At 40.1% G+C, this 13261-nt stretch overlaps 1 protein-coding gene across 2 annotated transcripts in view; it reads left to right on the top strand.

The window, feature by feature from the left end:
• The window catches only part of LOC109909557 (GTP-binding protein Rheb), a 35360-nt gene extending 24891 nt beyond the window's left edge, over nucleotides 1–10469 (top strand). For both annotated transcript variants that reach the window (XM_031796754.1, XM_031796753.1), the window contains 2 exons: nucleotides 8501–8582; nucleotides 9907–10469. In XM_031796754.1, coding sequence (XP_031652614.1) covers nucleotides 8501–8582; nucleotides 9907–9999 — 175 coding nt within the window. In that variant the 3' untranslated portion in view covers nucleotides 10000–10469. The remainder of the gene's footprint in view (nucleotides 1–8500; nucleotides 8583–9906) is intronic.
• Nucleotides 10470–13261: the final 2792 nt, after the last annotated feature.

Raw genomic sequence — 13261 nt, 5'->3', positions numbered from 1 at the left:
AGTCTAGTAGTAGGTAGAGGAAGACAGTCTAGTAGTAGGTATAGGAAGACAGTCTAGTTGTAGTTGTAGGAAGACAGTCTAGTTGTAGTTGTAGGAAGACAGTCTAGTTGTAGTTGTAGGAAGACAGTCTAGTTGTAGTTGTAGGAAGACAGTCTAGTTGTAGTTGTAGGAAGACAGTCTAGTAGTAGGTATAGGAAGACAGTCTAGTAGTAGTTGTAGGAAGACAATCTAGTTGTAGTTGTGGGTATAGGAAGACAGTCTAGTAGTAGTTGTAGTTATAGGAAGACAGTCTAATAGTAGTTGTAGTTATAGGAAGACAGTGTAGTAGTTATTGTCTACTGTCTCTTACCAGGCCTGTACAGTATAGTACACACTGTATGTTGTCTCTTACCAGGCCTGTATAACATACTACACACTGTCTTCTGTCTCTTACCAGGCCTGTAGTATAGTGTAGTACACACTGCCAGCCTGATGCTTTTCTGAAAATGGGTCACTCACTCATAGCTCTACATCTTTCCTCCTCCTATTCCTTTTTTGTTTCTGCTTCCTCTTTCGTACTCTCCCTCTCAGTCATTCCCAGAATAAACAGGAAATGGGGCACAGTCACCTCAAAGCAGGAAATGTTGTCTGCCATTCCCATTGAGGTGATGTTCACACGCTGGCCCCATTGAGGTGATGTACACACGCTGGCCCCATTGAGGTGATGTACACACGCTGGCCCCATTGAGGTGATGCACACACGCTGGCCCCATTGAGGTGATGCACACATGCTGGCCCCATTGAGGTGATGCACACACGCTGGCCCCATTGAGGTGATGCACACACTCTGGCCCCATTGAGGTGATGTACACACGCTGGCCCCATTGAGGTGATGCACACACGCTGGCCCCATTGAGGTGATGCACACACGCTGGCCCCATTGAGGTGATGCACACACGCTGGCCCCATTGAGGTGATGCACACATTCTGGCCCCATTGAGGTGATGTACACACGCTGGCCCCATTGAGGTGATGTACACACGCTGGCCCCATTGAGGTGATGTACGCAGCATTGAGATTATTCATGTTCTTCTCAGTGTGGAGTGAGGTTGTGAACTGTCCATTGAACGCCCACCCAGACACACAGGAGCCTAGTAGACTGTGTTAGTCCACTAAAGTAATCAAGGCATTACTGATCACTTCCCCATCTCTCTTCTTCCTGTCTCGAGGGCAGTGAAAGGCTTGCTCTGGGTGAAGTGAGAACCGGCTGGACCTCTTTAATGAATCAATAACACCAGGCTATTAAATCATGGGAGTGAAGGGGTTTACACCCCTGAGCTATGTAGCTTTGGGCTCGGCTGAAGACTCATGCGATGCAGTTAGGATCAGTGGGGAAAAGGGGATGTTATCTTAGTATTGTGATGCTGTCTTTTCAGTTAGTCGACGTGGTGTATAAATAACCTGGTATTACCGCCACACCGGCGGTCACAAGTCATTGAAGGCAGTCAAATTTCACATGACCACTTAGTCACGTAATTAGGTTTCTCCAAGCTCTGACACTGCTGCTGGCCGTTAGTAGCCTACCAAACTTGCTAACAGCCTGGTACTCAGCACTCAATTGTCCTTCTAATCACTCTGACATCAATGCAAATGTATTTGAAAATCTAATCAAACACTTCATGAGAGCTCATGTTGCACAACATTTCTATAGTCTATGCAATTGCAGAAGAAACAGAGTGATGGCCTCTATTAAAAAGAGGAGGATCCCATCTTTCTATAGGCTAGGCCTACTATGTTTATTTCTCAACTCTCCTAATATTAAGCACGTTGCTTATATTTACAACAGGAGTATAGCCTTCCTGGCTGGCATGAAGAAAAAAAACAACACTGGGAAATGTATCCTCCAATCACTATTTAAGTGCATAGATGACATGTATTTTTTTTCCACTGCCCCTGTTTTGATACAGGTGCATGATAATGGTCCATTCTAAATCAAAACATATATTTTAAACATATATATTATTTAGTATATGTAAAGACCAGATTAAATCAAGATTAGTGTGATGAGTGACAATATTAGCATATCACTTGTGAATGATGCCCAGCGTAAGGCAAGAAACAATGTCTATTTTTTTTTCCTTTTTCTTATCATATTCGCACACCTCGTGTAGCCTAACCCATAGGCCTGTATGTTTTAATAAGGTTTGTATCACAACTAAAGCGGCCAAATAACTTCTTTAAAATGAAGCACATGAATCCGCTTTACAAGGGTTGTAGAGCCTGACTGGCATATAAGCATCGTGTGAGTTTCAAGTTTGGGGAAGATAATTTCCACCATAAAAATGCAACTTTATAATAAAAGCATTACATGCATAATTGCATTTGTGGTCACTTTAGATAATGGTGTTTTCCTGCTAATGGACATTCGTGCTTATAGCCTACTGCTGTGTGCTCATTGCTGTGCTTATAATGTGAAGAAAAAGCCTAATAGTTGATCAACATTTTAAACTAAACGTTCTGATCTGTTGCATCACCCATTGCATGAAACAGGTTTTTTGATGTTAGTGGTTGTATTAATTTGGGATCTATCGCAACCCACAACTGTCCCAAAATATGTTTGACATATTTTGTTCTCACAAAGAATAGAATAGGTCAACTTTTGTACTATGGGGGATAGTAGATTGACAGGCTAGTGCTTTTGCTGTTCTTTAGGCCTACTCTTATTGTTGGCTAACAAAGTAAATGTGGACATTTCTTCCAATATCTTCAATATGCACCTCGGAATTGGATAAGGAGTTGCTTCCCCGATGTCTGTCTTAACTTGTAGCCTGTGAGAAAGACCCAATCACGTGACGGAGAGCCATGTGAGTGAGAGACGCTTCGGATTGCGCAGCACGCTCCGTGAGAAGGGCACAGCACTCTGGGCCGCAAAAGGCATGTTTTTTAGGGAGCATTACAGCCACAAAGGGGATGCCACCGTTAAATTCGAGGCATTATCAAGTGCTTGTCAAATTGTTAATGAGAGACTACTGGAGTGTGTACAGCCTGCACAAAAAAACAAAGCAGAACTCATGCCTTTCAAGCACTTTTCAAATCATCATTAGTCTCATCATGCAGCCTTACAATGTCTTACAAATCAAAACATATAGCCCAACGTTTGTAGAACAACCAAAGTTACATTAATAACTCTAAAAACAACAGTATGCTATTCTTTTCTTCTGAAATAGACTACATTTTCTTCATATCATGCTTCTTTAGAACTGTCTAAAGCAAATCATGGATTTATTGTGAAGGTCTAGGCTATATTACATGGATTTATGAGCCTTTTTAAAATGGCTTGTAGGGTTGTAAAATGTGTTTTATGTTAACTAACGGTGAATTACCGTGAGACTCAGAGTTATTTGTTTGACAATCACCGGCTGACAATTTTGTGACCGCCACATCCCTAGCTGCGACCATAGGAGTTGGCTATATAGCACAAACAGATCTGGGACCAGGGTAGTGTTGAGAAATAGCGTAGCGAGCCTACTCTGTGGCTTATAGGGCCCAATTCAGACATAGGGAATGACACCTTTCTTACGTATGCCTTTCCTAAGCTCTTATCAGTAGTTGGTATTTAGACTTTGCAGGTGTGGTTCCCTTGAGCTCTGCACACATTTGAATTCAAACACTGAGAACCCACTTGCTGGCCAACATATGTTCTCGTGTAGTTTTCATTAAATGGGGTTTTCAGGACCTTTTATCTAAGGCCATCACTTTAAATGTGGTGTACATTTTTTATTACATTTTTCTCGACAGGCCAACTAGAATATCTGTAGAGAATGATTCAGAATATAGGGATCAATGAAAGAAAGTCATCTAATATATGCATATTTGTCTCCGTCTCAGGTAGATTTAATAATACTCTTATCTTGTAGATTATTTAGGCAGTTTTAGGGTTAGGAAAGTGTTATGAATCGGTAACACTTTACACTCAGCGTCATAACACAGTCATGACAGCTGACACAACTTGTCATAACCTGTTATAATATGGTCATAACACAGTCATGACAGCTGACACAACTTGTCATAACCTGTTATAATATGGTCATAAAACAGTCATGACAGCTGACACAACTTGTCATAACCTTTTATAATATGGTCATAACACTGTCATGACATATATTTAGACCTATTGTGACATTGTTGTTTTATGGCTGGTTATGACACCTACAGTACATAAGAGTGTAGAAACCAACACAACCTACCATGGTAGTTATTTTATGGTTTGTTATGACACCTACATACTGTACGTGTCCAAACCCACAAAACCACACAGGGCAAAACATTCCCTTACACCATAGCCTACGTGTCAACAATGTTATTTTTTGTTTGTTAATTGACCATATTAAATTATAATTGTAATTACACACACATTTATGTCAGACATGCACCTACCCCAATGCTCTGTTGCTGATGACTGGGATGAATGCAGGAGCAGGACAAGACACCCTCTTTTTGACTTATGACTGGGATGAATACAGGAGCAGATTTCAGGAGCAGGACAAGACACCCTCTTTTTGACTCATGATTATGATGATCCAAAAGCTTCTTGACAGAGTCATAAAGTGTATTTTCTACAAGTTATTTAAAATATGATGAAAAGAACCTGACGGTCAAGAATTCATAACAACAAAGGATTTAAGAAACAAACTTTCAAACGAAAGGATAAATGTGGGTTTTGACACTCTTATATAGGTGTCATAACCAGCCATTAAATAATACAATATATGTCACAAGTGTAAATACATGGGTCATGAGTTATGACAGGTTATTGTAGCTGTTATTACATATTATGACCGTGTTATAACACTGGGTGTCATATGAATCATAAACAGGTTTGGAGAGCCTTTAAGCACTAAATATATTGCTGAATAAAAAAATGATGCTTTGAGTCGTCCTGAAAATTGGCATATTCAAGTTAAATTCATTAATGTTTTTTTTAAGTGTACAATAGGGGTTGAACAATAGTCCTATAAATCTACCGTAATCATGGAAGTGTATGACAACTGTCCAGTCGTTGTGAACCGTGCTCCAGGTTTAACCTGCTACGTGTGGTCTGAGTTCCATAATGATTCAAATAGGCTACATGTCCCAAATGACAAATTATTGTATAACGTTAGACTATGATCCACTAATGCTAGGAACAACTATACGGACGTATGGAAAGCAAGGTAAACAGAACTGAATGTAATGATGCAAAATGTAGGCTACAAATGTAAGGAAATTAACATTAAAGGGACAGTTATATGTATGTGGGTATTACTGACGGTGGCTAAAATTCAGAATAACGGCACAACTTATTTATAGCCTGCTTCACTGTGAAAAAGGGGCCCCGATACATGTCATGTTGATATGATTTTCAGTTTGCTTCAATATGTCTGATTTCACATTCATCTCCAGGGATCATAATGGCAATTGTTTTATGATTTTCCATGTGTCTTTAAATTCCCCTTCTCCAAATGGATGACTAATTTACCTAGCTCTTAACAATGTGTCTTTAAATTCCCCTTCTCCAAATGGATGACTAATTTACCTAGCTCTTAACAATGTGTCTTTAAATTCCCCTTCTCCAAATGGATGACTAATTTACCTAGCTCTTAACAATGTGTCTTTAAATTCCCCTTCTCCAAATGGATGACTAATTTACCTAGCTCTTAACAATGTGTCTTTAAATTCCCCTTCTCCAAATGGATGACTAATTTACCTAGCTCTTAACAATGTGTCTTTAAATTCCCCTTCTCCAAATGGATGACTAATTTACCTAGCTCTTAACAATTTGTCTTTAAATTCCCCTTCTCCAAATGGATGACTAATTTACCTAGCTCTTAACAATTTGTCTTTAAATTCCCCTTCTCCAAATGGATGACTAATTTACCTAGCTCTTAACAATGTGTCTTTAAATTCCCCTTCTCCAAATGGATGACTAATTTACCTAGCTCTTAACAATGTGTCTTTAAATTCCCCTTCTCCAAATGGATGACTAATTTACCTAGCTCTTAACAATGTGTCTTTAAATTCCCCTTCTCCAAATGGATGACTAATTTACCTAGCTCTTAACAATGTGTCTTTAAATTCCCCTTCTCCAAATGGATGACTAATTTACCTAGCTCTTAACTATTTGTCTTTAAATTCCCCTTCTCCAAATGGATGACTAATTTACCTAGCTCTTAACTATTTGTCTTTAAATTCCCCTTCTCCAAATGGATGACTAATTTACCTAGCTCTTAACAATTTGTCTTTAAATTCCCCTTCTCCAAATGGATGACTAATTTACCTAGCTCTTAACTATTTGTCTTTAAATTCCCCTTCTCCAAATGGATGACTAATTTACCTAGCTCTTAACTATTTGTCTTTAAATTCCCCTTCTCCAAATGGATGACTAATTTGCTCTTAACAATTTGTCATTTACAGTATATAGAGCATGCTGTTATTTCTGTCCTGATAAAATAAAGTAGCTTTTTCCACTCAACCTTATTCATGGTTTCCTCGCAATGAAAGGTAGTGGAATTATGAGGGAATTAAGTCAAGGTCAGAATACGGTGTATCTGTAGACACACCTTCATTTATTTGATCTCCACCCCAAACCAATAGTGGGTGAATAGCCAGTGGCGTAGCGCACTATTATAGCTAATGTCATGCTATTTTACACATTTAGCCTTTATATGCCGTTTTAGAGTTCAGGGTTTCTTGAAAGACGGGACAATTTCAACTCCACAAACATTTGTCTTAATATTGTACCTTTATTTACTAGGCAAGTCAGTTAAGAACAACTTCTTATTTTCAATGACAGCCTAGGAACAGTGGGTTAACTGCCTGTTCAGGGGCAGAACGACAGATTTGTACCTTGTCAGCTCGGGGATTTGAACTCGTAACCTTTCGGTTCCTAGTCCAACACTCTAACCACTAGGCTGCCCCAATATTAACAACATTTGAAATATATATTTTGAAAGACCAAAGTATCAGCTATCACACCATTTGAAGGAACAACATTGTTACATTATTACATTTTTTATTCATAAAATGCAAATAACTGGATTCATGTCCACTCCGTCAGACAAGATAAAAGCCATTTATTGTTACAATAATTGTCCAACAAGTGTTTAAAGGCCTTGATTGTTTAATTCTAACAAGATATTATTCAAATATGTAATGCATATTTCAGGGCTAATTCTGTTAGCATTTTGACCTTATTTTCTAGATTTAGGACATATATTGAAATTTTTACAGCTTTGGTCTTGCACAGAAATGTTTTCCATTGTTTAAGCATATGTTGCAGAACAGTGTATTAACAAAGCATTAGAGTTTACAAGCCACTGGCAGAATTGTCGACAGATAATTAAAACTGACATGTTTTTGCCTCTAAAAATACAAGTTAAATACAAACATTTGTAAAATATGGTAAATTATTCATTTGAAAATCGGCAATTAAAAAAACAACCATTTAAGACACATCTCACGGAGTTGACCAGATCTTCGGACATCTTTTAGGAATCACAGTTTTGAGAGATATTGTTTAACATTCAGAAGGCTATTGCAAGAAACTACATTAGATAGTTATTCAGTTGATATCCATTATTACAAGTTTTTATAATTTTAAACCCTTTTTTGGAGAGTTTGAAATTGGGATCCATTGCTCCGGAGCATGAGTATTTTTTTTGTTAAATTCCCCAAAACAAATCTTTTTTCTTATAAAATTGCCCTAAATGTAACGTTTGAGCTCAAATAATGCACACAAAAAAAAACAATAAAAAGTGTTTCCCTGCCAGACAAGGATTGTCCCGAATGTCCTGCTTTCCTACACATTGGCAAAATGTACAATTTTTTTTTCTTCAGTTTTAAAGCTACTTTCCTGTAATTCAAAACATTTATTTCATAACTTATGACGTGTTCATATGCTATCTGCGGGGCCCCCAAAGCTTGCCGGTCCCCCCCCACCTTGTGGGGGCGTGCGCTTTGCCAGTGTGAATAGCATGCTATTCTCATGCTTAAGTTCAAGGTCAGAATATGCGTAGAGAGAAAAGTGCATAAAAAATTGAATTGCGTTCCATTTACACGTGCTGGACTCCGGTCGGAATCCCCCCATAGTGAAAACAGCTCAGTTCCATTTACACGTGCTTGACTCTGGTCTGAATTCCCCCATAGTGAAAACAGCTCAGTTCCATTTACACGTGCTGGACTCCGGTCGGAATTCCCCCATAGTGAAAACAGCTCAGTTCCATTTACACGTGCTGGACTCCGGTCGGAATTCCCCCATAGTGAAAACAGCTCAGTTTTGTCATTAGAGCCTTTACCCTCCTGTAAGGCTCCCATTGGATTTTAACACTTTTACATGTGGTTATACTGTAGCGTTACAAACAAATGGTGTTCACTTTATTATTCTGTTCCCCTCAGTACAATCAGGAACTGTGCGTATGGGCTGTACTGCTGTCACAAGCTAATTGTAGTCAATGTGACGTGTTGTTTCCCCCTCTCTCCTCAGTGTAATCAGTTGTGAAGAAGGCAAAGCACTGGCTGACTCGTGGAACGCAGCATTCATGGAGTCCTCTGCAAAAGAGAACCAGGTGATGACTGGACATTCACTCCCAGAGCCATCGGTTAGATGGAGTTTGACATCTACTGTAGTATTGTAATGGGTGCCATCTTGGCACCGAATGTCCCAAGGCTATTACAGTCTAGTTTGAATACATACAGTGAGAGTAATGTAAAGGAAGAAACATTTGGTGCCAACATGGAAGATAGTTTGCCAAAGTGTAATACCTACAGCTTTGTTCATCATTCTCCGCTCATCAATCTCTTTAATCAGTTCTCATCCTTGTCATTCCTGGGTAGGGGGGACAGAGCTAGGCAGGGGAATAGGGGGGGTAGACATTGATCAGACCCCATTTCTGTGCTGTGAGGACTCCAGACCAGGGTGTCGTTTTGATCTCGGTCCCCAGGAGGAGAGGCCTTTTCTGGGGATGCTGAGGACAGCAGTCTGGGCTCCAGAGAGAGGGAGAGCTTCTTATTGAATTTCTCATTCTCTACTTTGATGGAGATGTGTGCACACACCTCTTCCAAGAAATGTTCCTCTCCTTCTCAGGAATAGGCCCTGCTGCTGAAGAAGACCATAAAGGTTTCCTATTGTTGCAGAAAAAAATATTATTTTGACGGATACTTCTTTAAGGCTGTTGCAGAATCTCTCCATAGTCTTTTCAAGGTTACAGTGGTTTTGTTGTAGGCAGAGTGCAAATAGTGACTTGAGGTGTCCTGCTTCAGATCAATATGTATGAAAACCAAAGAAGTAACCGACTTGTATTTGTTTTTTGAAGTTATTTAAATGATATGGTCTGAATGCATCATTCAACATTAATTGCGACTTCCCCAATTTTCCAAAGGAGGCATGTTAGATCCATTGGAAAGGAGATACCTAGTCCGTTGTACAACTCAATGGATTCAACTGAAATGTCTTCCGCATTTATCCCAACCCCTCTGAATCAGAGAGGTGTGGAGGGCTCAGGGAACAGTGGGTTTAACTGCCTCGCTCAAGGGCAGAACTACAGATTTTTACCTTGTCATCTCAAGGATTCGATCCAGCAACCTTTCGGTTACTGGCCCAACGCTCCTATCCGCCAGGCTACCTGCTGACACATGCTGCTGATGATATCAAAATAATGTTTGTATCAAATATTCCAGTGTTTCAACCTTCTTTCTTTCCCAGCAGCCACAATTCATCTGTCAATGTTTGGTTTTCTTTTAGATTTGCTGGTGTGAACTGAACACATTTCACCATCACCATTTAACCTACCTATTAAGCACAGAGCAGAGAAAACATCAGTCTGCACACTCCTGTTGTCTTGATATGGCATAATTTCTGTCCTCTGACTTCCTGTTTCCTGTGTGAGTCAGACGGCGGTGGAGGTGTTCAAGAGGACCATCCTGGAAGCAGAGAAAATGGAGGGGGGAGCCCCCCAGGGCAGGACGTCCTGCTCCCTGATGTAACCATCCGCCTCGGGCCCTCGCAACCCGTCCCCAACCACAGCACTGGACACTGGGAAATCCCTCTACTTGAAGTGGCTAACAGCCTGTTCTCCCTCGAGAAACGTCTTCTTTTTTCCCCTTCTATTTGTGTTTTTTTGGGGGAAGGACATAGGAAGACTTTGACATTAAGAGTAATTATCCATCCCAGCTTAGAGTACACTCGTATCACCCCCCCCCCCCCCCCCTCCTGTCTTCCCCTTCTTCTGAGAAACTAAACATGGTGAAATATCGAGCCTTACTTCTCATTTAAAGCCTGTAATCTCATTGCTACCTGACCCCCCCTGCCTTCCCCTTGAAAAGTTTGCATAACAACGTATTTCATAAAGTTATTATTATGGCCACTACAGTTGGCCAGCATTCATTCACTAGTGTAGTGAATGTTGATTCCCTTTTTTTTGGTAATCATTAAATCTGCATATTGTTTCACTACAGTTTGATTTTCTGTCTGATTGTTTCTCAGAATTAGATTTAGTTTGTATAAAACAAAAAATCAGAATACACATGAAAATGATATATTTTGATATTACAGTATGTGATATAGGAATTATATATTTTCCCTAACCTGTCCTGGGATAAATGATTCGGTATTCTACTTCCTCTTGGCTCCTCTACCTCAGAACATGTCAAAACGCTGAGGTTGCCACCCAGTCAGGGAAACAGAATGTGTCATCACACCGCTCCTCACTCTTGCCAGCTCTCAGAGCGGGTCCATGATAATTAACATTACCAAGGGGAAATGGAAACCTGGTGGGCTGGATTAATATGTGCCCCCATGAGAGATCTAATCCTCATTATATTCCTCTCTATAATCCAGTTGGAGTAGAGTGGAGATAGTTACTGTCATGTAGAACCAATTACAGTACGGACTTATAGCCAGTCTTTACTCCATAGAATACATTAATTTTATGATGGAGAAACAACCCCTAGCCCACCTACCCTCTAGGCACTTGGGTAGATCTGCAAGGATGGAGTCTGGATCTATACTGAACAAAAATGTGAACGCAACATGCAACGATTTTACTGAATTACAGTTCATATAAGGAAATCAGTCAACTGATAAATGAATAAGGCCCTATGGATATCAAGACTGGCTGCACCCCTTCCCAATCAGAATGAGTTTTTCCCCACAAAAGGGCTTTCTTACAGACATAAATACTCCTGTTTTATCAGCTGTCTGGGTGTATGGATCCCGCAGGTGAAGAAGCCACATGTGCAGGTTTGGGCTGGCGTGGTCTGTGGTTGAGGCCGGTTGAACGTAGTGCCAAATTCTCTAAAACAACAGAGGCGGCTTATGGTAGAGAAATGAACATAAACTTCTCTGCCAACAGCTCTGATGTACAGTTGGAGTCATCAACTTTTTTTCAACCACTCCACAAATTTCTTGTTAAACTATAGTTTTGGCAAGTCAGTTCGACATCTACTTTGTGCATGACAAGTAATTTTTCCAACAATTGTTGACAGATTATTTCACTTACAATTCACTGTATCGCAATTACCGTCAGAAGTTTACATACACTAAGTTGACTGTGCCTTTAAACAGCTTGGAAAATTCAAGAAAATGATGTCATGGCTTTAGAAGCTTCTGATAGGCTAATTGACATAATTTGAGTCAATTGGAGGTGTACCTGTGGATGTATTTCAAGGCCTACCTTCAAATGCAGTGCCTCTTTGCTTGACATAATGGGGAAATCAGTCAAGACCTCAGAAAAAAAACTGCCTGAAGGTACCAAGTTCATCTCTACAAACAATAGTACGCAAGTATAATCACCATGGGACCACGCAGCCGTCATACCGCTCAGGAAGGAGACACGTTCTGTCTCAGAGATGAACGTAGTTTGGTGGAAAAGTGCAAACCAATCCATGAACAACAGCAAAGGACCATGTGAAGATGCTGGAGGAAACCAGTACAAAAGTATCTATATCCACAGTAAAACAAGTCCTATATCGACATAACCTGAAAGGCCGCTCAGCAAGGAAGAAGCCACTGCTCCAAAACCGCCATAAAAAAGCCAGACTACGGTTTACAACTGCACATGGGGGTGAAGATTGTACTTTTGGGGAAATGTTCTCTGGTCTGATAAAACAAAAATAGAATTGTTTGGCCATAATGACCATTGTTATGTTTGGAGGACAAAGGGTGACACTTGCAAGACGAAGCACACCATCCCAACCGTGAAGCACGGGGGTGGCAGCATCATGTTGTGGGGGTGCTTTGCTGCAGGAGGGACTGGTGCACTTCACAAAATAGATGGCATCATGAGGTAGGAAAATCTGGATATATTGAAGCAACATCTCAAGACATCAGTCAGAAAGTTCAAGCTTGGTTGCAAATGGGTCTTCCAAATGGACAATGACGCCAAGCAAACTTCCAAAGTTGTGGCAAAATGGCTTAAGGTCAACAAAGTCAAGGTATTGGAGTGGTCATCACAAAGCCCTGACCTCAATCCCATAGAAAATTTGTGGGCAGAACTGAAAAAGCGTGTGCGAGCAAGGAGGTCTACAAACCTGACTCAGTTACACCAGCTTCGTCAGGAGGAATGGGCCAAAATTCATCCAACTTACTGTGGGAAGCTTGTGGAAGACTACCGAAACAATTTAAAGGCAATGCTACGGAATACTAATTGAGTGTATGTAAACGACTGGGAATGTGATGAAAGAAATAAAAGCTGAAAAAATAATTCTCTCTACTATTATTCTGACATTGTACATTCTTAAAATAAAGTGGTCATCCTAACTGACCTAAGATGGAATTGTTACTATTAAATGTCAGAAATGGTGAAAAACTGAGTTTAAATGTATTTGGCTAAGGTGTATGTAAACTTCTGACTTCAACTGTACATTCCTGCAGACAGCGTGCCAACTGCAGTCTCCCTTAACTTGAGACATGTGGCATTGATCATGCTGTTTAATCAACTTCTTGATATGCCACACCTGTCAGGTGGATGGATTTTCTTGGCAAAAGAGAAATGCTCACTAACAGGGATGTAAACAGATTGGTGCAGAAAATTTGAGAGAAATAAGCTTTTTGTGCGTATGAAACCTTTCTGAGATGTTTTATTTCAGCTCATGAAAAAGGGGATCAACACTTTACATGTAGCATTTATATTTTTGTTCAGTATAACAAAATATCCTAGCCTATTCGATGGCATGGAGAAGATTCTACCATATTGGTTTTACCTGTCCAATTCTCCCAGGGTTGAATCTCAATAGTCTAAAGTGGATA

The sequence above is a fragment of the Oncorhynchus kisutch genome, linkage group LG18 (genome assembly GCF_002021735.2).
Source record: "Oncorhynchus kisutch isolate 150728-3 linkage group LG18, Okis_V2, whole genome shotgun sequence".
Taxonomy (NCBI): Eukaryota; Metazoa; Chordata; class Actinopteri; order Salmoniformes; family Salmonidae; genus Oncorhynchus; species Oncorhynchus kisutch.
Note: the sequence above shows the minus strand (reverse complement) of the source record. Positions and strands in the feature narration are given on the sequence as shown.